General features: G+C 56.2%; 2 protein-coding genes across 2 annotated transcripts; one reads left to right on the top strand and one right to left on the bottom strand.

The window, feature by feature from the left end:
• Positions 1-236: 236 nt before the first annotated feature.
• Positions 237-15662, bottom strand: ATP13A1 (ATPase 13A1). Its single transcript, XM_061356517.1, has 26 exons — positions 15308-15662; positions 14555-14644; positions 14109-14299; positions 13753-13825; positions 13301-13456; positions 13092-13161; positions 12348-12454; positions 11637-11766; positions 10731-10786; positions 10035-10161; positions 9659-9796; positions 9097-9217; positions 8414-8571; positions 7394-7569; positions 6657-6767; positions 6124-6249; positions 5259-5367; positions 4709-4908; positions 4204-4300; positions 3690-3871; positions 3329-3443; positions 2934-3130; positions 2151-2293; positions 1668-1779; positions 1307-1450; positions 237-617 (listed from the first exon to the last, which is right to left on the bottom strand). The coding sequence occupies exons 1-26, from the start codon at positions 15623-15625 to the stop codon at positions 507-509; spliced, it is 3558 nt and encodes a 1185-aa protein (XP_061212501.1). The 5' UTR covers positions 15626-15662; the 3' UTR covers positions 237-506.
• Positions 15663-15685: 23 nt separating this feature from the next.
• CHCHD5 (coiled-coil-helix-coiled-coil-helix domain containing 5) lies at positions 15686-18460 on the top strand. Its single transcript, XM_061356524.1, has 4 exons — positions 15686-15722; positions 16426-16566; positions 16649-16800; positions 18424-18460. Coding segments are annotated over exons 1-3 (294 nt in total). The 5' UTR covers positions 15686-15720; the 3' UTR covers position 16800; positions 18424-18460.
• Positions 18461-22687: the final 4227 nt, after the last annotated feature.

Below are 22687 nucleotides of genomic sequence, written 5' to 3'. Positions count from 1 at the left end.
TGCTGCCAAAGAATAAACTCATTTCTCTTCTCCCCTGCCACAACGTGGTTGTGATGGCTCTGAACCTCAGGGCTGGTGAGGCTCGTGTACTGCTTGTTCTCCTATGTGCTGTCACCCTTCCCTCTGAGCATCCCCTCCTCTGAGGGTGGTGACGGGGGAGAATTCCTGCCCCTCATCCCGTTCTCTCTCAACCCCCCCAAAGGTTTCTGCCTCACAAAGCAAAGCCCCAAACGCCCTTCAAAATACATCAATTCTCATTTTAGTTACCAAACGCTGTAAACGGTTCCTCAAACGTCAGGGCAGTAAAAACCTCCCGAGAAGGGCCTGGAACCAGGGAAGAAGCCAGCTCCTGGGGCACAGAAAGTGCTTTCCACAGCCTTTGGCAGGAAGTTTCCCCCACGCCAGTCTCTGACCGGGCTCAGAGTCAAGGTCCAAAAGGATGCGGGGTGATGGAAGACGGCCCCTGGGTGCTGCCCTCGGTGGGTGCAAGGCCCTGGGTGTCCAGCTCAGGAAGGCACTTTGAGCTTTGCACTCCCCAGCAGAAACTGAAGGATTCGGTCCACTACCAAAGCAAGGAAGAAGTCGGCCAGCAGCACCTCCGTGATCACCACCTTGAACTGGGAGAGCAGACACAACCTGTCAGTCCTGCTCCCTTCCTTCCCCTCTGCTCCCAATGCACTACGGAAGCACTAGAGCTTGAGCTCCTTTCCTGATGGGTCAAATGGAGAACCTGTGGCTGCCCCATCCCTGGCAGTGCTCAGGGCCAAGTTGGATGGGGCTTGGAGCAAGCTGCTCTACTGGAAGGTGTCCCTGCCCATGGCAGGGGGTGGAACTGGGTGATATTAAGGCCCTTTCCAAGCCAAACCATTCTGGTTGAGAAGGTTGGGACTGTTCAGCCTGGAGAAGGCTGCGTGGAGACCTCATAGCAGCCTTCCAGTGCCTGAAGGGGGCCTATAGGGATGCTGGGGATGGACTCTTCATTAGGGACTGTAGTGGTAGGACAAGGGGTAATGGGTTAAAACTGAAACAGGGGAAGTTTAGATTGGATATAAGGAGCGAATTCTTTCCTGTGAGGGCGGTGAGGCACTGGAATGGGTGCCCAAGGAGATTGTGAATGCTCCATCCCTGGCAGTGCTCAAGGCCAGGTTGGACGAGGCCTTGGGTAATATGGTTTAGAGCAAGGTGTCCCTGCCCATGGCAGGGGGTTGGAACTGGATGATCTTAAGCTCCTTTCCAACCCTCACTATTCTATGATCCCATCTGAAACCCCCTCCGGCATTCCCAGCAGGGAACGCCGCCTGCTCACCTCCGTGGGGATCTCGACCAAGCCAAACTGCTCATTGAATTCCGGTGAAGAGCCCGTGAGGAGACCAACGATGGCGAGCCCAGAAAGGAGGATGCTCCACAGTAAAGGCTTGTTCTCCCGGAGGCTTTCCATGAAGGGATGGCCCTGGAACACAGCAAGAACCCGTGAGCAGAGGCGATGCTGGATTGCTGCAGAGCAGAGGATGCTGCACGATTCACTCGATCACCTCGGAGCAAAAAGAGAGCTTTTCCCCCTGCTGTGCACTGACAGAAGGGAGTTTGCCATTCGGGTTGGATTATTGCCCCTTCATGCCAAGGTCACTTCTGTGGTGCTGCCAAGACACAACTTAAACATGGCTTGCCTTGTAGTTGATAGCGAAGGTGGCCATCTGCATCGCCATGGACATGATGTAGACAGTGCTGTTCACCAGGCTGGGCTCAAACTCCTTGTACAGATCCACAAACTCCTCCTGTCTGAAAGAGAAGGAAGCTGGGGGTCAGGGACTAGGATACAGGGGGGGAATCCCCACCTTGGACCTGCTGCTCGTGCTGTGTGTGCAGCCCAGCATAGGGGGGAGTCTTACTGACCGACCAATACCCCCCTCAGGGCTGCTCTCAAGACTCCCACCATTCCTTATCCCAGTTTTTGTGTGGGTTTCCAGAGAAGCTTCCCAGTATCCCACCTCATCGGTGTGATTTCCCTCTCCACACATAGCAGACATTGGAATTGCCTTGTAGCATGGACCAGATTCCCACTTGCTCCAGCACATCCTTGCCCTGCCAAAGGCCTCTCCCCACCCTCCTGCCTGGCAGGAAGCAGAGGGAACACCCCTCAAGGCACGTACTTGGCATCACTGCGGGCCTGGGCGCCCCGGTACAGGTACACGAGGCTGAGGAAGTGCACCAGGAACTGCAGCAGCACTGTCAGAACCGTGTAGAGGTTGAAGATGTTCGGCAATGGGCGCTCCTTGGACAGGGTCTTCAAAGGCTGGGAGAGGAAAGCAAAGGGGGCTGGATGGTTTCCATCCTTTCCAGGTGGTTTTCCAGCAGAATGCTCAGCAAACACCAGCAAGAGGCACCCCAGGGCTCAGCTGGTGCAAGGAACAAGCTCATCTGAGCCACTGAACTGTGTTACTCATCCCCTTCTTCCTCCTGAGCAAAGCCTGCTCCCTCCATCAAGCCCTGGCCTCTGGAATCCAGGGGGACAAAAGCCTTCCAACAGCTCTGGGTAATGCTGAGAGCACAGGATCCATCCAGAGGCACCTGGACAGGCTGGAGAGCTGGGCCCATGCAAACCTCATGGAGTTCAGCAAGGCCAAAGGCAAGGTCCTGCCCTTGGGCTGGGGTGATCCCTATGAGAGGTGAAGCTGTGCCTGCCCCATCCTTGGCAGCGTTCAAGGCCAGGCTGCACACAGGGGCTGCTCCAGTGGCAGCAGTCCTTGCCCACGGCAGGGGGTTGGAACTGGATGAGCTTTGAGGTCCCTTCAAGCTGGGATTCTATAGACCCATAGAATCTGCTCCCAGCCTGTGCTGCACCCCTGGGTTGTGCCTACGTGGGTACAAGACCTCCCCCTCATCCTCGATGTGACTGCCACCAAGCAGCCACTGCCCCAACGGCCTCCGCTCACCTTCGACCTGGAGATGAAGAGGAAGCAGCCGGCCAGCAGCAGACCCTGCAGGGTGGCCTGGAAGTCACTGAACTTCACCCCTTCCAGGTAGAGGACGCTCTGGCTGTAAGCAAGGATCAGGGCGTTCAGGGCAAGGATCTTGAACATTTGGAGCGTTGTCACGAGCGTGCAACGACCTTGCTTGATCACGTGGCAGACTGAGGAGCAAGAGGAAGCAGCGTTTGGGAACAGGGCCTGGGGCTCTTGCCTTCAGGCCTCTCCCTTTCTGAAGGCCTCGCTGGGTGAGGAACCCCTGCAGGTTCCATGGGACCAAGGGGGGTTCTCCCCACCTCACCCCCTCCTGGCTTTTGCTGCTTACATTGGACACCCAGGCTCAGGTCCCACCAGGCACTTACTGCATTGAATGGAAGAGAGCTTGGAGGTGAAGGGGGCTGCGATGCTGGCGTCGCCCAGCTTCACGACGGGCACACGTTCCTCATCCAGATCCTTCAGGACCTGACTGATCCGCTCCTGCAGCCCGGGAAGAGAAAGGGATGAAGGCACATGGCTCATTCCCACAGCCTGGCTCCAGCCCTGCTCTAAGGGGAGGCCTTGAAGCCTTCCTGCTTGTGGCACTGATAAAAGAGCAATGGGTGCAAGCACAGGAAAGATGCTCTTTCCCCAGTACATCCTCCCACTCCCACAGTTAGCACCGTATCAGAGCAGGAACAAAGAGCAAGGATCCATTCAAGGGCTTTGAAGCACATCACTACCAACCCTCTGCATGGCCAGCTGCTCCTCTCTCTGGGACATGACTCTGTGCTTGGCCCCACGGGAGGTGGGTTTCACCATCCCACTGCCCACGGGTGGCAGAGCAGCTTTCCCATCCCCGGCTCCATCCCGGGCTCTCTTCCTCCGCTCCGGCAGCTTCTCGGGAGCGTTTCCCAGCAGGGCCACTCCTGTAGGAGCACAGAGACAGGAGCTGCAGGGGGAGAAGAGCGTTTGCACACAGTGGGAATCCCAGCTGGCTTGAGGGGGGCAGGGTGCAGGACACCAGAGGTTACACTCGAAGGGAAGCTTAGGGGTATGGAGGAAAGAATAGGAAGAATCTCCCAGGCCAAGGTGTGTGCAGTGAGTTCCTGCTGGTGCCCCACCAGCGCACAGATCCTGCCCAACACTGACTGCTGTTGGTGGTCAGGCCGATTCCAGCCTCAGAACACCAGGGAAAGGAAGCAAGAGACAGGTTCTGTGCTTGCCAAGGGGCTCACCCGAGTCCTGCTCTCACACTCACCCACATCTGCGTGTTTCAGAGCTCCAACGTCGTTGGTGCCATCCCCACACATGAGCGTGACGTAGCCCAGGCTCTTCAGAGCAGTGATCACGAACTCCTGCACACAGGAAGGCACAGTGAGGGCTGGCACCTGCACTGCTCTCTGAGCTGGGTTCTGAGTCTTGGCCAAGTGCTTGTGTTCTGCAGCAATGGGATACCCTCAGCCGGGCTCTGAAGGCTTCCTGTGCAGGGTGTGATTTAGGGATGCAAGGCTACAGCTGGCCAATGGGTTCAGAGCTCTTTAGGATAACAACAGGGCATCTGCTGAGCTCTGGCTCTTGCTGGTTTGAGCAGCAGCAGAGGTGGTGCCTGTGCTCAAGGCCAGGCTTGGAGCCAGCTGCTCCAGTGGAAGGTGTCCCTGCCCATGGCAAGGGGCTGGAGCTGGAGGGGCTTTAAGCTCCTTCCAACCCACCCCATTCCATGATTCTATGATCTACGTGGCTAAGAACCCCCCTAAACCTCTCACCTTCTGCTTTGGCACCACTCTGGCAAACACCTGGATGTGAGGGATGAGCTTGAGCAGCTCCTGCCTGTTCACAGACTGCAGATGAGAGAGACCTTCCCCAGTCACACACAGGTCGTAGCGCTGGGTCAGCTCCTGCAAAGCCATTGGGAAGATGGGGAGCAAGACACCCCCATCGATGGATTGCCATTGCCAGCTGGAGCCTGGAAAGAGAAGGGCAAGCTTGGCATGAGCGTGCTTGAGGTACCTGCCTGTGACCCTGGTGTGTGCAGCCCCATCAAGGAACATGGGCTCCCCTTTCCCTTCCTGCTCCCCTGGATGGCCTCTTAGCCCCTGCTTTAAGCTCCTCTTCCTTTGGTTCTTTGTGCTCCAGTGGCTTGGTTTGGGAGCTGGCAGAGGGATGGATGCAGCCTGCTCAGCACTCCAAGCCAGAGAAGAGCAGGGCAAAGGACAGAGGGTTATTCAGGCTTCTGGGAAGCGAGGGACTCCCATTGTAGCATCAAGGCTCTTGTCCTCCCCAAGAAAGCAGAGTTTGCTGCAGGGGCTCCATTACCTTTGCTCCCAGGAGGCTGCAGGATGAGGGTGTGCTCCTTCTGCAGGAAGTGCAGCTCCCTGGCCACGTGGCAGGCAGTCAGGGGGTTGTCTCCTGTTATCATCACTACCTGAGGGGAAAGCACCAGGAGCCACCAGTCAGCTCTGGGCATGCAAAAGGCACTTCAAGACACATCTTTCCATTGGAAATGCTTCTGGATCCCAGTGACATTCCCTAGGGGAGGCAGCTCTGGGCATGCAAAAGGCACTTCAAGACACATCTTTCCATTGGAAATGCTTCTGGATCCCAGTGCCATTCCCTAGGAGAGGCAGCTCTGGGCATGCAAAAGGCACTTCGAGACACAGCTCCCTTCCATTGGAAATGCTTCTGGATCCCAGTGCCATTCCCTAGGAGAGGCAGCTCTGGGCATGCAAAAGGCACTTCAAGACACATCTTTCCATTGGAAATGCTTCTGGATCCCAGTGCCATTCCCTAGGAGAGGCAGCTCTGGGCATGCAAAAGGCACTTCAAGACACATCTTTCCATTGGAAATGCTTCTGGATCCCAGTGCCATTCCCTAGGAGAGGCAGCTCTGGGCAGGCAAAAGGCACTTCAAGACACAGCTCCCTTCCATTGGAAATGCTTCTGGATCCCAGTGCCATTCCCTAGGAGAGGCAGCTCTGGGCAGGCAAAAGGCACTTCAAGACACATCTTTCCATTGGAAATGCTTCTGGATCCCAGTGCCATTCCCTAGGAGAGGCAGCTCTGGGCAGCAGCCTGCAGAAAGGCCAGGAAGAAGCCTTTGCCTTGTTCCCCAAATGCTTCCATACTGAAATCCCCCATCCCCGTGGCTATGGGGTAAGGCTGGAATGCTGCCAGCACTTACGTGGTGGGATGCATTCTGGATCTCCCTGATGACGGACTTGGAGTCAGCTTTGAGAGGACAGGACACCACGATGAATCCCACAAACCTCAGATCACATTCCAGAGCTTCACGCTTCATCTCTCGTACCTGCCAAAGCAAAGCAGGGAGCTGAGTGTTTCCTGCTGCATTCCTGCTTTCCAGTGGGTGCTTCCCTGCAATCAAAGGGAGTGCTCTGAGATCACGGAATCACAGCATGGTTTGGGTTGGAAGGGACCTTTGAGCATCTTCATGGACCCCAACAGCTCCACATCCCCCTTGTGCTGTTGTGACTGCAGGGGGGGTCTCCCCAAAGCACAGCAGAGAGGGAGAATCCATCCCTCCATCAACACCACAAAGGAATTCCAAGCTGGAAGCACAATCATCCTAGAAGGACCCACACTGTAAACCCAACGCTGCAGCTGTGGGCAAGCACATCCCAAAAGAGACCCCCTTCCCCATCCCTGCTCACACCAACTCTTCCCTTTAGCAAGAGCTCCATTTCAAAGCTCAAATACCTGCTGGTGAGTGAGGTGCCCCAGTTCCTTGTAGCCAAGGGCCAGCACTCTTGCCCCCTCATGTGAGATTTCTGTGTGGACAGCATGGTAGTTGCTTGGGCACTGAGACAACTGGGGAGGAGAGGGGGGGAAGCCATCACATTAATGCAGTTGCAATCACAATTCAGCAGCGTATTGCAGCATTTCCCATTCAATCTGCAGCCAGGGGCAAAGAGGCACCTTCAGAAGGGTCCTGCCACAGCAAGGACCAAAAAGGAGACCCCCCCCAGTCTGTTCTCAGGGCCAGGAATGCATGAAGTGAGCTATTAGATCTCACTGGGATTAGGCTGAAACCCCCCCAGTGGAGGCTGTTTCCAGGCACTGAGCATGAAATCCCTGGCATTCTGGTTCTGGAGTAAAGGGACAAGCACATGGAATGGGTTGGAAAGGAGCTTAAAGTCATCCAGTTCCAACCCCCTGCCATGGGCAGGGACACCTCACACTAAACCATGGCACCCAAGGCTTTGTCTTGAACGTTGCCAGGGATGGAGCATCCACCACTTCTCCATTCAACCCATTCCAGGGCCTCAGCACCCTCCCAGGGCAGAACTTCCTTATCTCCACCCTGAACATCCCTGTTTCAGTTTAAACCCATCACCCCTTGGTCCTATCCCTTCAGTTCCTAATGAAGGTCCCTCTGTGGCATCCTTAGTGGAAGCTGCTAGAGCAGCTCCTTGCTCTCCTCGAGATGCTCTCACCATCGTGTGCAGCGTCTCAGGGGCCCCTTTCACAGCTGCAATGTAACAGAGCTCAGTGGAGCCGATCTTCTCGTAGGACGCCAGCACAGACATTCTCTTCAGGGCACTGGCAAAATGAAAGCGCTGGTGAATTTTCAGTCCCTGAGTTTTAATACTCCTGGAGAAAACTTTCTCATCTGGAAACAAAGAGATCAGGAAATCCTGAAAGGTTTCTCGCTATGGAAAGCAACGTCCCTCCCTTTGGCTCTCCCTTCAGTCACCCCCATCATACAAGCACCCTCTCTTCAGCTACAAGCCCCCCCTGAGCTGGAAATGCTTGTGCTGACAAGGAAGGGACATAAAGGCTCAGAAGACCTGTGTGCATTGCTGTGAATAGAGCAGGCTGGAGGTGCATTTCTAACACACATCAGTCTAAACCTCTTGTCCTGTTATCATCAGTCCCTGTTATCATCATCCTGCAGTCCCTGTTATCATCATCAGTCCCTGTTATCATCATCAGTCCCTGTTATCATCATCCTGCAGTCCCTGTTATCATCACCACAGGTCAACATCCAGAAGCAAAACTCCCAATGGTTGCAGTTGGATGTGTGCACAATGCTGCTGGTTTCTACCTGTGTGTGGGACAGACATGAAAGCAGAGCAGAAGGCCTCTGTGGGCCATGCTGGAGCCCACACTGTTGTGTTTCACTCCTGCAAGCCCTGCTACTCGTGCCCTGATTTGATGGCATCCTCATCCTGCATTGTCTGCAGGCCTGAAAGCAGGCTTCTACCATTCAGTGTCCCTCAGATGTGCAGCACAAGGATTTCCACCTCCCCAAGCCATTTCCTGGGATCACAGCAGATGGATTCACTCCTTGCTCCAGAGAGCTGGCATGAGATACTGGAAACCTCCAGACCAGTTAATGTCATGCTCAGGACTGACAAAACCAGTGTTACCATCAGCATCTCCCTCCCACAGCCCAGAGCCTATGGAAAACCAGGGCTTGGGTATGTGCACAAGGAGCTGGCAGCAGGTTTTACCTTTGGTCAGGGTCCAGTCCACAGCCATCAGCATGGCCTTCTCCAATGGATCACCCACCAGTGTCCCATCATCCAGCTGCACCAGTGAGTGACACGTGGCGATGGCTCGGTGGGTCTCTACAGGGATGTCAGATACGGGGGTCACTTCTTTGCCATCCCTGCAGCACAGAGGTTACCATGGGGTTAACAGAGCCATTCACAAACCCTGGAACCGTTCCCAGCCCCAGATTCCTGCTCTAACAGAGTGGAGCTTCTCAGAGGGAGATGAAAGCCGCAGGAAAGCTGGCACTGACTCCACTGCAGCAGTGCCCAAGCCAGTCCTCCAAAGCCAACTCCATTCAAGCAGAACCCTTGAAGCAGAGGCACAAACACACTGAAGCAGCTGCAGAATCAAAGGATTTGGATGTCTCACTGCTGCAGCATCCAGCCTTCAAGTGCACTCATTGTGGAATGAGAAGGCAGGATGCTACCCTAAGGAGAACAGTGAATATCTCATGGGATAAAAACCCCACCATTAAAAGGTCTGAGCCCAGAGACCAACAACCCCTCTCCTGCCAGTTCAACCCAGTTCCTCCCCTCTCTGAATCCCTGATCATCTTCTCTTCCTCACTGGGATTACGCTTCGAGGAGCTCCCAAAGCCCAGAGGACAGCAAAGCATACAACAACCCCTACCAGGACCTACCTGAGCCCAGCCACCCCCCTCACTACGAGGTGATCACTGGTCAGGGTGCCAGTCTTGTCAAAGCAGCAAACTTGGACTTTGCCTGCGAAGGGGATGCGGAAGGGCTCGGTGCAGTACACGTCTAGGAGAGAGGAGAGGGAATGCTGTGGGACAGCAAAGCCAGGGCAGGATGCTTGGTGGCTTTAATGAAGCCAGCAAAGCCAGAGCATCACGGTGCTCTGACAGGCTTAATGGACCTCAGACTCCCCACTCCGTGGCACTTGACACCAGACCAGACCCCAAGTGCTAGCAGTGATGCATTCCACCAGTCCCTAGTCCATAGAGAGGAACCTGCTCAGTGCAGAACTGCAGCACTGTGGAGCAAGCAGCTCTCTCCTACACTTGATTTAAACCCCCCTTCACAACGTGAGGGGTTTAAACCTCCTCACATCCACCAGCTCCAACCCCCCCACTGGCACTGAGCAGAAACAGAGGCCTCTCCAGCAGCTTCACACCAACACTCCCCCAGTTCCAGACATGAGACAACCCTAGTTTTGCTCCTGTGCTTCAGCTTGGTACTTACAGAGCTTGGCCAAGGCAATGAGGGAGGTGTTGACAGCCAGAGAGAGCTCAATGGGAAGCTCAGGAGGCACCACTGAGGTCAGGATTAAGGTACACTCCAGGAAGAGCTTGTAACGGTTCCTGCTGGGATCCTTGGTGCCTATGGAATGAGATGGGAGAGCTGCATTCCTGCTCATCCTCAGCCTGTGCGCCCCACAGAACTAAGGTGAGTAGCACAAAGAAGCTCACCTACCTAGGAAGGGCTGTGGGAGGGCAAGAAAAGCATCCAGAATGCAGTGTGGGCCCCTACACTGCCCAACCCAGCTATTGTATTGTATCCCACAAGCTTTGGTACAAGTCCTGGGGAGAGACCTGGAAGAGGCAAGAAGAAAGCTCACCTTCAATCCAGACGTATGCTGCAGCAGCAATGGCAAAGACCAGCAGGAACAGGATGAAAATGAAGGTCTCTAAGTTATTGGCTGTCACTCTCTTCACCCCAAAGAGGATTGTACGGAGCAATTTCCCCTGAGAAGAACAGCCTTCAGTGCAAGAAGCCACCTCTGCAGCATGCAGTACTTGCTTAAAAAGATGCATGAAACCCCAGTTTGGAATCACACTCTGGTGTTTTGGTGCCAGAGCCTGAACATGATGCCCGTTCCTGTGACCCTCTCAACAAGCAGCAGCCAGGTCACCCATCACCGATCTGGTCCAAAGCCCCAAACTCCTTGCTAAGTCATTTGAAGTTGATGATTTCTTTGAAGCAGCCTTTGGTTTTCAATTGAAAAGGCTTCCCATCTCTACAGACACACTCAAATGGGCCTTGGCCAACACTCCCCTCACAGAAACAGGAGCTGTAGCATGCACCTAGTGCAACCTGAAGCCCAACTTCTGCATCAAACACCAGACTACTTATTTAACACACAGAGAAGAGACCAGCCTTATTCCTTCCTCTTCCACACAAACAAGCCATTTCAATGCCCAGAGCTCTGTTTTCCCCACTGCTGTACTACCTCAGGACTTCCTTAGAGAAGCACTGAATGACAGCACCAGCATCATGGGCAAAGACAGGGTGAGGAGGCACGTCCACACCTTACCTGAGATGTGTTGAAGCCGGTCCTCAGGGCATATGCCACACACCCGTTATCCACAGCTGCAACAGGAATGAAGAGAGTCAGCTCAGAGGGAAGCTTGGACAGGCTTACTGCAGGCAGAAGGCACATGAAGCTGCACCCTCCTCTCACAACAGACACAGCTGAATGGATCACAGCAGTCTAAGAATCAAAAGTGAATCCTGAGTGCCAAGGTCAAGGCAACTGACTCAATGATACCCTCCAATGTGGAATGATTTGGGTTGGAAAGGACCTTAAGATCATCCAGTTCCAACCCTCTGCTATGGACAGGGACAACTTCCACTGGAGCAGCTTGCTCCAAGCCCCTGTGTCCAACCTGGCCTTGAACACTGCCAGGGATGGGGCAGCCACAGCTTCTCTGGGCACCCTGTGCCAGCGCCTCAGCACCCTCACAGGGAAGAGCTTCTGCCTCATCTCCAACCTGAACTTCCCCTGTTTCAGCCTGAACCCGTTCCCCCATGTCCCATCACTGCAGTCCCTGATGAAGAGCCCTCTCCAGCATCCTTGTAGCCCCCTTCAGACACTGGAAGCTGTTCTGAGCTCTTCACACAGCTTCTCTTCTCCAGCCCCAGTGTTCTCAGCCTGGCTCCATATGGGACCTGCTCCAGCCCCTGCTCATCCTTGTGGCCTTGCTCCAACAGCTCCATGTCCTTCTTATGTTGAGGACACCAGAACTGGATGCAGCATCCAAGTGGGGTCTCAAGGGAGCAGAGCAGAGGGGCAGGATCACCTCCACGACCTGCTGCTCATCTCCTATGGTTGCAGCCCAGCACACGATGGTTTCTGGCCTTGTTGTACCCAGTTGTTGTATGAAGCCATTTACCATACACCTGGGAGACCCTGGCAGAGGGAATGCGTGCAGGTACCTACGTTTCAGTCCCGTGCTGGCTTTCTGGGGTGGGATGTGCTGCACCACTTTGGTTCCCCCAAATATGATGTGCAGTCGAGCATCCGTCTGCATGTCCAAGATGTGCTCGGGGCTGAGATCCTCCACGGGCTCCTGCAGGGCAAAGTTCAGGCTCAGAATCACAGCATTACACTTACAAATACTCTTTTCTGTTCTTATCCCATGTAAGATAAGCTTTGCTTCAACCAAAGGTGGCCTGAAGTGAATCTAGACCTTAACCATTCAGCTCCTGATGCTGGGTTTAGAGCCTGGTGGAAATGCTGGTTTTGGGGGATGACTTTGCCCCTGGTACCCTGAATTCAGCGAGGGAGGCTCTGCAAGCATGACTTCATCTTCACTGGCACAGAAAGAAGGAAGAGGTAGGGGTTTGCAGTGCTTCACACTTGTTCCTCCTCCCACCTCTACCCAGCCGAAGGAATCCAGCCTAGGGAATGTGTGGGAAGGTGATGCCATGCTCCAGGAGTTCAGCCCCAAAGGCTGGAGCCAGTGCCAGACAAAACAGACACTTGTGTTTCTCATTTACCACACAGCATCCAGCACTGCCAGGGAGCAGATACCAACCACAGCAGGCACACACGGACACGAACCCCACTGCCAAGTTTTGCAGTGGCTGGACTGTTTTCCCCTTTCCCAGGCTGCACCAAGCGAGGAGCACAGGGGGACGTCTCACAGACCTTCATCTGGGGCACGGATTCTCCTGTCAGCATAGCTTCATCCACAATGCACCTTCCACGCAGCAGCAGCACATCACAGGGCACCAGGTTCTCATGAGGAGATCGCCCTGGAATGAGCACATCAGTACTGAGAAGCAGCTCCAAGGCACAAGAAGTGCCTCGGGTTCTCTGGCTCTGCTTCAGTTCAGCTGAGATCCCTACAGCTCCCACATCATGCACCCACGCTGCAGTGAGGACAACCAAAAGGGCTGGAACAGGATTAGGCCTCTAGCAAGACCAGGAATGTTGAAAGCACATCACCCACTTCTCCCTGTCAGTCAGGCTTCAAAGCTTGGGATCACATCCCAGGGTAATGCAGCCTTCAAAGGGAGAGCAGGTTAAGACAGAGCTTTCCATTCCTCTTCCCATTCTAGGAAGAGCTTGTGTCACAGGAGGAGGAGCGCCATGAAGATGCTCTGAGGGCTGGAGCAGCTCTGCTCTGCAGACAGGCTGGGTTCAGCCTGGAGAAGAGAAGGCTCCAGGAGACCTTAGAGCAGATTCCAGTTCCTGAAGGGCTTGGAGCAACCTTCTCCAGTGGGAAGTGTCCCTGCCCATGGCAGGGGGGTGGAAGTGGAGGAGCTTTAAGGCCCTTTCCAGCCTGGATCAGTCTGGGATTATGGGACTCTGAGGCTGCGCACTGCAACCCGCTGGAAAGAACCCGATTTTAAAGCAGCTTTTGACTGCAACCATCATGCACATCCTTACCAATGGAGACAATATCCCCTGGGATGATCTCATCACTGGAAATGGGGCGCCACTTACGGTTCCTGTACACCTGCAGGGGCAAAAAGGCACCTTCAGGAGCTCTGCACCCTTCAGAAAGGGATGAGAGGAAAAAGGAGGGGGGAAAAGGAACAACAAATCAGCTCCAAGACAGCAAGAATTCCATGCCCATCCTCTGTGCTTTCCATCACCTGGATCATGTACGGCTTGTTGCCCATCTTCCGGATCTCAGACATGTTCCTCATCTGCTGCTGGACCAGAGAAGCTTCAAATGCAACCAACATGGAGAGGGTGAAGACGCTGTAATACCAGTACTCATCCAGGCACCACAAGCCCACACAGAACACCTGCAGAAGGACACAGTGCTCAAGTTGGTCTGATCCCACTCCAAAACCAAAAGCCTCCCAGTTCCAGGAATTCTTTCTGGAGCTAACTTGAACCATATTTAATTGTAGCAAGCCACAAAACCCAAGGACCACAGGAAGTCATTAGGGGGAGGCACTTTCTGAAGGCAAATCAATGTTACAGCACAAGAATAGCATCTTCTCCTGGGTTTAGCAAGCTGCCAGCTGGTTTATGGCTCTCAAGGCAGGAATTGTAAGGGCTTCTCCCATTTCCTAGCGGGGACAAGCTGGTTTGTTACCTGGAAAACGAAGAAGGGAGCTGTAGCCCTTTCTTTAAAGAGTTCCAAGAATTCTGGCACCACCATCTCAGCCCTGGGGAAGAATAGAATCTTTATGAACCTCAGCATTCCACCTCCTCAGCACACGGCCCCATCAGTCAGAATCTCCCTCTTTTCAATGACTTTGATGCGGGGAGATGCAGTTATCTCCATCTCAATCCCACCCTCGAGGAACCCCTTTGGGCTGATGTCCTTAAAGGCACTGGAAGTGCTGGGAGGAAGTGAAACTAAAACCCCAGGTACAGCACCGTGGTTCAGGGCTGTTGGTCCTGACTGGGATACCCTGGCAAGGCAAGCTCTGTGCTTGGAAAACTTACTTGTTTGTCCCGTATTTCTTCTCAGCTGCTCGGATATCCTTGTCTTCCTGGTAGCCTCGGGCGTTCTGGTAGTAACAGAGGGGATGTTCCACAGGGAAAGCGACCGGGAGGAACTGCTTCTTGCCATCCAGCTCATAGGAGTATTTGATTTTTTGGAATTCAAAGGAAAGAGCCTCCTGCCCATCCTCCCCCTGCAGAGACAGCGAAAAACCCAAGTGAACAAACACCAAAGGCTTCACTCCACAGAGAACCTGATGAAGGAAAGACTCCCCCCAGTCCCTAAAGCATCTCCTGATTGCATGACTGCTTATGGCTCATGCACCAGGGAACACTGGGGATCCCTTCACACCTCTCAGCTGATTCACCTCTCAGCACTTCAGTCAGAAGCTCCTAAAGCTGCAGCTGACAGCCCCATGCAGCAGCTCCTGCGCTCAGCCCATCCTCACCTGGTCTCTGTGCAGCGGCACCAGTTCCACCGAGCCGTTGTTTGGGGTTGGCACCACTTTGGCCAACGTGGCTTTCTTCGGACAAGGCTCCTGCAACACAAGCAGGAGACACTTCAGAAAGCACATCCCAGAGCCTGGAATTCAATGGGCTGGGAGGAATCCTCACTTCCAGACACCAGGAGAATCCCAGAATGGTTTGGGTGGGAAAGGACCTTAAAGCCCATCCAGTTCCAAGCTGCTGCCATGAGCAGGGACCCCTTCCACTGGAGCAGCTTGCTCCAAGCCCCTGTGTCCAACCTGGCCTTGAACAGGGGTGGTTCATCCAAACCTTCTCCATTCAACCCATCCCAGTGTCCCACCGCCCTCACAGGGAAGAGCTCATCTCCATCTCCCCTCGGGCAGGTTCAAGCCGCTCCCCTCATCCCAAGCCCCTCTCCAGGTTTCCTGCAGCCCCTTTAGGCACTGGAGCTGCTCTCAGGTCTCCCCTTCAGGAGCCTTCTCCTCTCCAGGCTGCCCCAGCCCAGCTCTCTCAGCCTGGCTTCAAGCAGAGCTGCTCCAGCCCTCGCAGCACCTCCATGGCCTCACTCCAACAGCTCCACATCCCTCTTGTGCCACTGCCCCGCTGCTGGAATCAACGCCATCCCAACGCTCCCACACCCGGTCATACCCACCGCTTCCCTTGGGGCACCTACGGCAAGACCCAGCCACAGCAGCGCCCAGCCCTGCTCGAAGGGCTCCCCCGGGCTCACTCACCCGCACGCAGGTGAGGGCGCAGTGAGCGTGCACCGACCACAGCCCCGACAGCGCCGTCAGCACATGGAGCACGCCGATGGCGGCCAGCGCCAGCACCGCGGCCTCGGGGGGCCTCGGGCCTCCATCACCCTCCTCCCCCGCCGCCTCGCCGCCCCACGCGGCCCACACGCGCGGCCCCCACAGCCAGAGCCAAGCCGGGTAGAGGCCGGCCACGAAGGGCAGCACGGTGCCGTGCAGCAGCCGCGGCCGCCGCCGGTACAGCGTTACCGACGAGACCAGCTCGTCCCCGGGGCCCGCAGCAGCGCCGGCCGCCGCCATCTTCCGACACAGAGCAGGGGCCCGCTGCTTCCGGTTCCGCTTCCGGTTCCACCGCGCGTGCGCACTGTGGAGGTGCCGGCTGGAGCGGCGGAGGGATGTGAGTGGTGGGGGGAGCAGAGATCGGGATCGGGATCGGGACTGGGAGCGGGATCGGGACTGGGATCGGGACCGGGACTGGGACGGGGCCGGGATCGGGATAGGGACTGGGACTGGGAACGGGATCGAAACCGGGACTGGGACCGGGATCGGGATCGGGACTGGGATCGGGAACCGGGACCGGGATCGGGACTGGGACGGGGCCGGGATCGGGAACCGGGACCGGGATCGGGACTGGGATCGGGAACGGGGTCGGGATTGGGACTGGGACGGGGCCGGGACCGGGATCGGGAACCGGGACCGGGATCGGGACCGGGACCAGGATCGGGGTCGGGATCGGGATCGGGATCGGGACTGGGACGGGGCCGGGATCGGGATAGGGATCGGGAACCGGGGTCGGGATCGGGATAGGGATCGGGAACCGGGACCGGGACGGGGCCGGGATCGGGACCGGGAACCGGGATCGGGACTGGGATTGGGACCGGGGTCGGGATCGGGACCGGGATCGAAACCGGGACCGGCATAGGGATCGGGACCGGGACTGGGATCGGGATAGGGACCGGGATAGGGATCGGGACCGGGATCGGGACCGGGATCGGGACTGGGATCGGGACCTGGACTAGAGTCGGAACCTAGTCTGGACCTGAGTCCGGCTCTGTTCCCTCTCCCCCTGTCCCCACCGTAACGGCTCCGTGTCCCCGCAGGGAAGCAGCCCTGGAGGTGACGGCTCGCTACTGCCGGCCGCAGATGGAGCAGTACGGGCAGTGCGTGGCCAAGAGCCCGGCCTCCTGGCAGCGGGACTGCCACCAGCTCCGCATGAGCATGTCCCGCTGCGCCGCCGCGCAGTGAGTGCGGGGCCGGGGCCGGGGCTGCGGGGCCGCGGAGCCGCAGCTCCGCCGAGCTCAGCGCCTCGCTGTTGCCCCGCAGCCCCATCGTGCGGCGGATCCGGCAGCGCTGCGAGGAGCCCTTCGCTGCCTTCGAGCAGTGCCTGCGGGAGAACCCGGCCGCCGTGGTCAAGTGCAGCGAGCAAGTGGATGCCTTCCTGCTCTGTGCGGACAGGGTGAAGGTCTCCACGTGAGGTGGGTGCTGCACCCGGAGCAATCAGAGCCTGGTGCTTGGGAGCTGCTGGGTTAAAGAGGGGCAGCAGAACCCATAGAGCACGTGGGTGCCTTCCTGCTCTGTGCGGACAGGGTGAAGGTCTCCACGTGAGGTGGGTGCTGCACTGGGTGCAGAGCAATCAGAGCCTGGTGCTTGGGAGCTGCTGGGTTAAACAAGGGCAGTAGAACCCATAGAGCACGTGGGTGCCTTCCTGCTCTGTGCGGACAGGGTGAAGGTCTCCACGTGAGGTGGGTGCTGCACTGGGTGCAGAGCAATCAGAACCTGGTGCTTGGGAGCTGCTGGGTTAAAGAGGGGCAGTAGAACCCATAGAGCACGTGGGTGCCTTCCTGCTCTGTGCGGACAGGGTGAAGGTCTCCACGTGAGGTGGGTGCTGCACTGGGTGCAGAGCAATCAGAGCCTGGTGCTTGGGAGCTGCTGGGTTAAAGAGGGGCAGTAGAACCCATAGAGCACGTGGGTGCCTTCCTGCTCTGTGCGGACAGGGTGAAGGTCTCCACGTGAGGTGGGTGCTGCACTGGGTGCAGAGCAATCAGAGCCTGGTGCTTGGGAGCTGCTGGGTTAAAGAGGGGCAGTAGAACCCATAGAGCACGTGGATGCCTTCCTGCTCTGTGCGGACAGGGTGAAGGTCTCCACGTGAGGTGGGTGCTGGGTCCAGAGCAATCAGAGCCTGGTGCTTGGGAGCTGCTGGGCTAAAGAGGGGCAGTAGAACCCATAGAGCACGTGGGTGCCTTCCTGCTCTGTGCGGACAGGGTGAAGGTCTCCACGTGAGGTGGGTGCTGGATCCAGAGCAATCAGAGCCTGGTGCTTGGGAGCTGCTGGGTTAAAGAGGGGCAGTAGAACCCATAGAGCACGTGGGTGCCTTCCTGCTCTGTGCAGACAGGGTGAAGGTCTCCATGTGAGGTGGGTGCTGCACTGGAGCAATCAGAACCTGGTGCTTGGGAGCTGCTGGGTTAAAGAGGGGCAGTAGAACCCATAGAGCACGTGGGTGCCTTCCTGCTCTGTGCGGACAGGGTGAAGGTCTCCACGTGAGGTGGGTGCTGCACTGGGTGCAGAGCAATCAGAACCTGGTGCTTGGGAGCTGCTGGGTTAAAGAGGGGCAGTAGAACCCATAGAGCACGTGGGTGCCTTCCTGCTGTGTGCGGACAGGGTGAAGGTCTCCACGTGAGGTGGGTGCTGCACTGGGTGCAGAGCAATCAGAACCTGGTGCTTGGGAGCTGCTGGGTTAAAGAGGGGCAGTAGAACCCATAGAGGCCTGGAATGGGTTGGGGTGGAAGGGACCTTAAAGCTCATCCAGCTCCAAGCCCTCTGCTGTGGGCAGGGACCCCTTCCATTAGAGCAGCTCGCTCCAACCTGGCCTTGAACACTGTGAGGGATGGAGCATCCAAACCTTTTCCATTGAACCCATCCCAGTGTCCCACCACCCTCATGGGGAAGAGCTTGACATGTAACCTAACATGGGAAAGCATTAAAGCAAATAACATGTTACTAAGCACACAGAAATCACCTCCCATGCTCATGGGGTGTGATCTGGGGGGCTGCACCCCCATGGAGCCGACCTGATGCTTTGATTTGTGCTCTTTCCATAGGGAAGCCTTGGAATCAGAATTCATCTTGAGGAGTGAATGGGAAGCCTTTGTGTGCTCTGGACTCTGGTGCTGCTGCTGGCTTGGGTTGGGTGAGCCCCTCTGATAAGCAAGGTGCAGCTCTGCAAGGTGGGATTCTCAGCTGTGGGCCCGCTGGGCTTGGCTCCAGCAACCAACTGGACCCTAACTGGGATTATCAGCGCATTCCCAGTACAAGGGTGCTGCTAACGCTGGGCTTTGCCTGCTGGGTTGCCTCTAAAAGCTTCATAAGTCAATGGATTACAGAACTGGGGTGAGGCTGCGGCCTGCAGGTGGCTTTGAATAGGAACCAAAAGCTGAAACCAGCCCTTCTCTTTCTCTGCAGCCTGGCTTCTCCATCACTTTGCTCATTCGTCCCAATGTTCTCCTGCATCCCAATAAAAGAGCAAAAACCTCCTCTGTGACATCCAACCCAGGCCTGGCTTTATCCCACTGGTGATGGAGGCTGGATACAGGGCTGGTTGCTTGGCTTGTAAAGGTTGGCTTGAGCTGCTTGGAGCAACCTGTGCTGCTCCCAGGTTAGGGGGATGCTGAGGGGTTGGAGCCCGGCTCTCCTGGTTTACAACAGCAGAGGGAGTCCTCCTGCAGCAGAGAGGGCAGAAACATGATGGGAGAGCGCTGCCTGCCCTAGCAACAGCAGAACCCAGCTTCCTATGCAGAGAGCAGAGCCCAGCTCTAAGGGCTGGTTTCTGGGCTGTAACCAGTGGGGAGGAAGAGACCAGGAGCAATGGATGGTCCCCTGATGAGTGGGGTGAGCTGGGGAGTGCTTCTGGGCAGGGAGACCTTGGGGGTCACCAGTGTAAGAAGGACGTGGAGCTGTTGGGGCAAGTCCAGAGGAGGCCATGGAGATGCCCTAAGGTAATGGAGCATCCCTGCTCCGGAGCCAGGCTGGGTCAGCGTGGAGAGGAGAAGGCTCCTCAAGGGGAACCCTTAGAGCATCTCCAATGCCCTTCAAGTGGGCAGAGAATCTCTGCCAGGAGGGGTTTAAACCTTGGCAAATCCTTTGGGAACAGGGTTCAAGGGGGGAGAAACGAGATTCTGTGCCCTGGTTACACAACAGCATCCTCAGAGGAGCATCCCTGGAGCAGGAGCTTGGTCTTACAGAGAAGAGCCATCAAAGAGGTGGGATGACACCAGAAACAGCAGCAGCCTCCTTCTATGGACATACAGCACAGCTTTGTTGGGTTTGGGAGTGGGCTTTGTACCTCTAAGAGAGGGTGAGGCCTGGAACTTGGCCTTGCCCTGCTTCCCAGCCCTTCAGACACATTAATCCTCAGCGCTGGTTCAGCCAAGCGTTCCCTCCAAGCCTTCCCTTTGAGCCTCTTGGTGTCTGGCCAACATCAGAGGGCGTTTTCCAGCCCCATACAGAGCTTTAAGGCCTTTGGGCAGAGGGACAGCAGATTGAAGTCAATGGGGTCCAGCTTCTAGCAGAGCCCCAGTCACAGAGTGGGCTCCTTGGCTCACAGTGGCCATGGGAGCATCCAAAGAGCCTGAGCTCCCGTTTGCAAGCATCTGCACAAGCATCAGGAAGCTCTTGGTTGCCTTTTAGAAGCTCTTGGTTGCCTTTTAGCAGCTGCTAAACTGGGGCTGGAGACCTAAAGAGCTGCTTTATGGTGGGAGCCAAAGGGGAGGGGAGTTTGCCTTCCAACCGAACGCAGGGGCAAGCAGAAGAGGAGGACACTGGGTTTAATGGGGGGGTTGGAGGCAGCACCCCATGGGTCGGAAGGGGCTGGGGTGTGAATAGCTTCATTAAGGATGCAGTGAGGATGCTTTGCATGGTGTTGACCCCATAGGGAAACGTCAGCCTGGCGGCACAAAAGCCGTTTCTCATGAGGTTTGAGGTGCACGGGGGCCCCTCTTCAGCCCAGTTCTGCCTGAGCCGCTCCGTTATTGCTCGCTCCTACACGTTAACCACTGAGCTGCCAAGCACTTGGCCTGGTCAGCATCGAGCCATGCACACAGGGAGCAGTTCCCTTGCTCCTAGGGAGAAGGGGGAAGAGGAAGGTGCTGATCCTGCCTGGTTTATGGGGGTGCAGGGGGAGGGATGCTGAGGAAATGCGGGTTTTCTTCCTCATACCATGGAATGATTGGGGTTGGAAAGGACCCCAGAATCACCCAGTTCCAACCCCCAGCCTTTGGAAGGGAGAAGCATGGAGCACATCTGCAGCTCCTTCTCCTTTATGTGCTACCTGCTCCTGCTGGAATAAACCCAGAGGGGCAATCCCAACTCGTTGTGGCATTGCCAAACAGAAGGAAGCCCCTTCTTCATCTCTTGGGCTGTGATGCTGCCTCATAGCCCTTCGGTTGGGTAGGACAGCCTGATGGAAGCAAGGGGAAGAGGATTCACTGCCCTAAAGCGGTCCATGAGACTGGGGGGTTCAGCTTCATCACCAAAGGATGCGATGGGTCCAGCTAAAGGAATCAAATGGAGAAGGGAATAAACTGGTTTCCCCAGAGGGGCAGATTTGGGGTGGGAAAACAAAGATTTGGCACAAAGCAGCCTCAGAAGTGATAAAGAACCACAGTGCCGAGGAGCAGAGCTCAAAGGAGCAAGCTCTGAGATGCGTTAAGGAAGCAGCATCAGTTGTCCTCATTTGGGGGTTAACCCTTGTAAAGGCTCCTGCTCTTGGGGTGCCACCAGGTTCCTTCTGGGCTTTGCTTCCTTTCCAGCTCCTGGGGCTGGTTTTAACGCTTGGAATCGCTCCCAATGCTGCTTTGGGGTTTAAATGTGGGGTTTGGGTTGTGCTGGAGCAAGCGGGATGTCGGGAGCCTTCAGGTTTGACATCCCCATTGGCTCTGGGTCTCTATTTACTCATATCCCTACTAACTAACACCTATTGGGCTGCAGAGCAATGGATGGAAGGAAGCCCCCAAGCAGTGCTGAGGCCCTGAGTGAGGAGAAAGGGGAGGATGAGCAGGGCAGTTCAGTCTCTGCATTGCTTTACCTCCGTTTCTCCTTGGTTCCCATCACTCTGGATGCAAAGGGGGGGGACAGACTCTTTCCCCCAGCCTGTTGCTGTCCCTTCTCCTTTCCTTTGGAATCCAAGCAGGGAATTGCCCCCCCCCAAACAGGGACCGAACCCCACAGCTCTTTAATTCCTCATCCAGAAAACAGGCTCGTTTTCCACTCGGCTTCCCTGGCTTCAAGGCGCCCATAAATCAGCGCCTGCCTTTGGTGCTTGCAGTGATTTAGTGCTGCTGGCAGGGCTGGGTCTGCAGCAGGCACCTGTGGAGGGCAGAGGGCTATGGGGGGGGGGCACATTCCATGCACGCACGCGTTGGTTGTGGTCCAGATGGGGTTTGGAGTGAGGAGGATGGGGGGGAGCGTTCGTCCCCTCTGTGGCTTTCAGTCCCCTTTGCTCTCCTGGATGTAATTCCAGAGAGCCCTGGGTATTCCCAACCCTTCCTTGTGTGTCCCAAGGAAGGACCTGGAGCTCTCCCTGCTTGAGGAGAGCAGTGCTTGGGCCTCTGGACCGTGCCCAAAAGATGGGGGGATTTACTCTGTTACCCTGCTGTTTCCTCTCAGGGGATGCAGCTGCATCCCTGATGCCCAATGGGAGCTCAGGGATGGGTGTTGCTATGCTCAGGTTGCCAAAGGCTCCGTTCCCTCCTATGTGATGCTCCTTCCTCTTCCCATGTAACGCTTGCTGCACTCCTGTCCACCCAAGGATCTTCCCATGCATTCATTCCCATTGGGATGCTGCCTTCCTCTTGCAACCCCCTGCCTCCTCCTCTTGGGGCTGCAGCCACCAGCACCGCTTGCTCCTTTGCTCCAGGGTACCTGGGAAAGGTAATGGATGCTCAGGCCAACCCTTATGGGACTGCAATGAGGCAGTGGGATGCTCATGGATGGGGTTTGGGCTGAGACAAGCTTCAGCTTCCCCCTTCCAGTTTGCTGTCTTAGGAGCGTTGTGATGATGCTTTTGTAATGTACATGCATAGAGAACCCCATAGGCCCAGCGCAGCACTGGGGCACACGGAACCGAGGGTGAGGGTGCAGTGGGTGAGTGTCTGTAGGGTACATACAGGAGATGTCTCTGGGGAGAGGCATCATCTGGTACCAAGAGCAAAGCCCAGGGCGCTGCAGGGGCAATGGGGAGTGAATGCACACGAGCAGGGGTCACGTTCACACAGCTTTATTACAGGTGAAGCAAGAGGGGAGCGATGCTCAGGGCTCTGGTTGGGACCTCTGGAGCTGCATCAACAAGAATCAGGCTTTCCCTTTACA

Source organism: Neopsephotus bourkii, unplaced genomic scaffold, assembly GCF_033783945.1.
Source record: "Neopsephotus bourkii isolate Nb327-2 ecotype Australia unplaced genomic scaffold, CSIRO-AGI_Nbou_v1 NB_857, whole genome shotgun sequence".
NCBI classification, from domain to species: domain Eukaryota; kingdom Metazoa; phylum Chordata; class Aves; order Psittaciformes; family Psittacidae; genus Neopsephotus; species Neopsephotus bourkii.
Note: the sequence above shows the minus strand (reverse complement) of the source record. Positions and strands in the feature narration are given on the sequence as shown.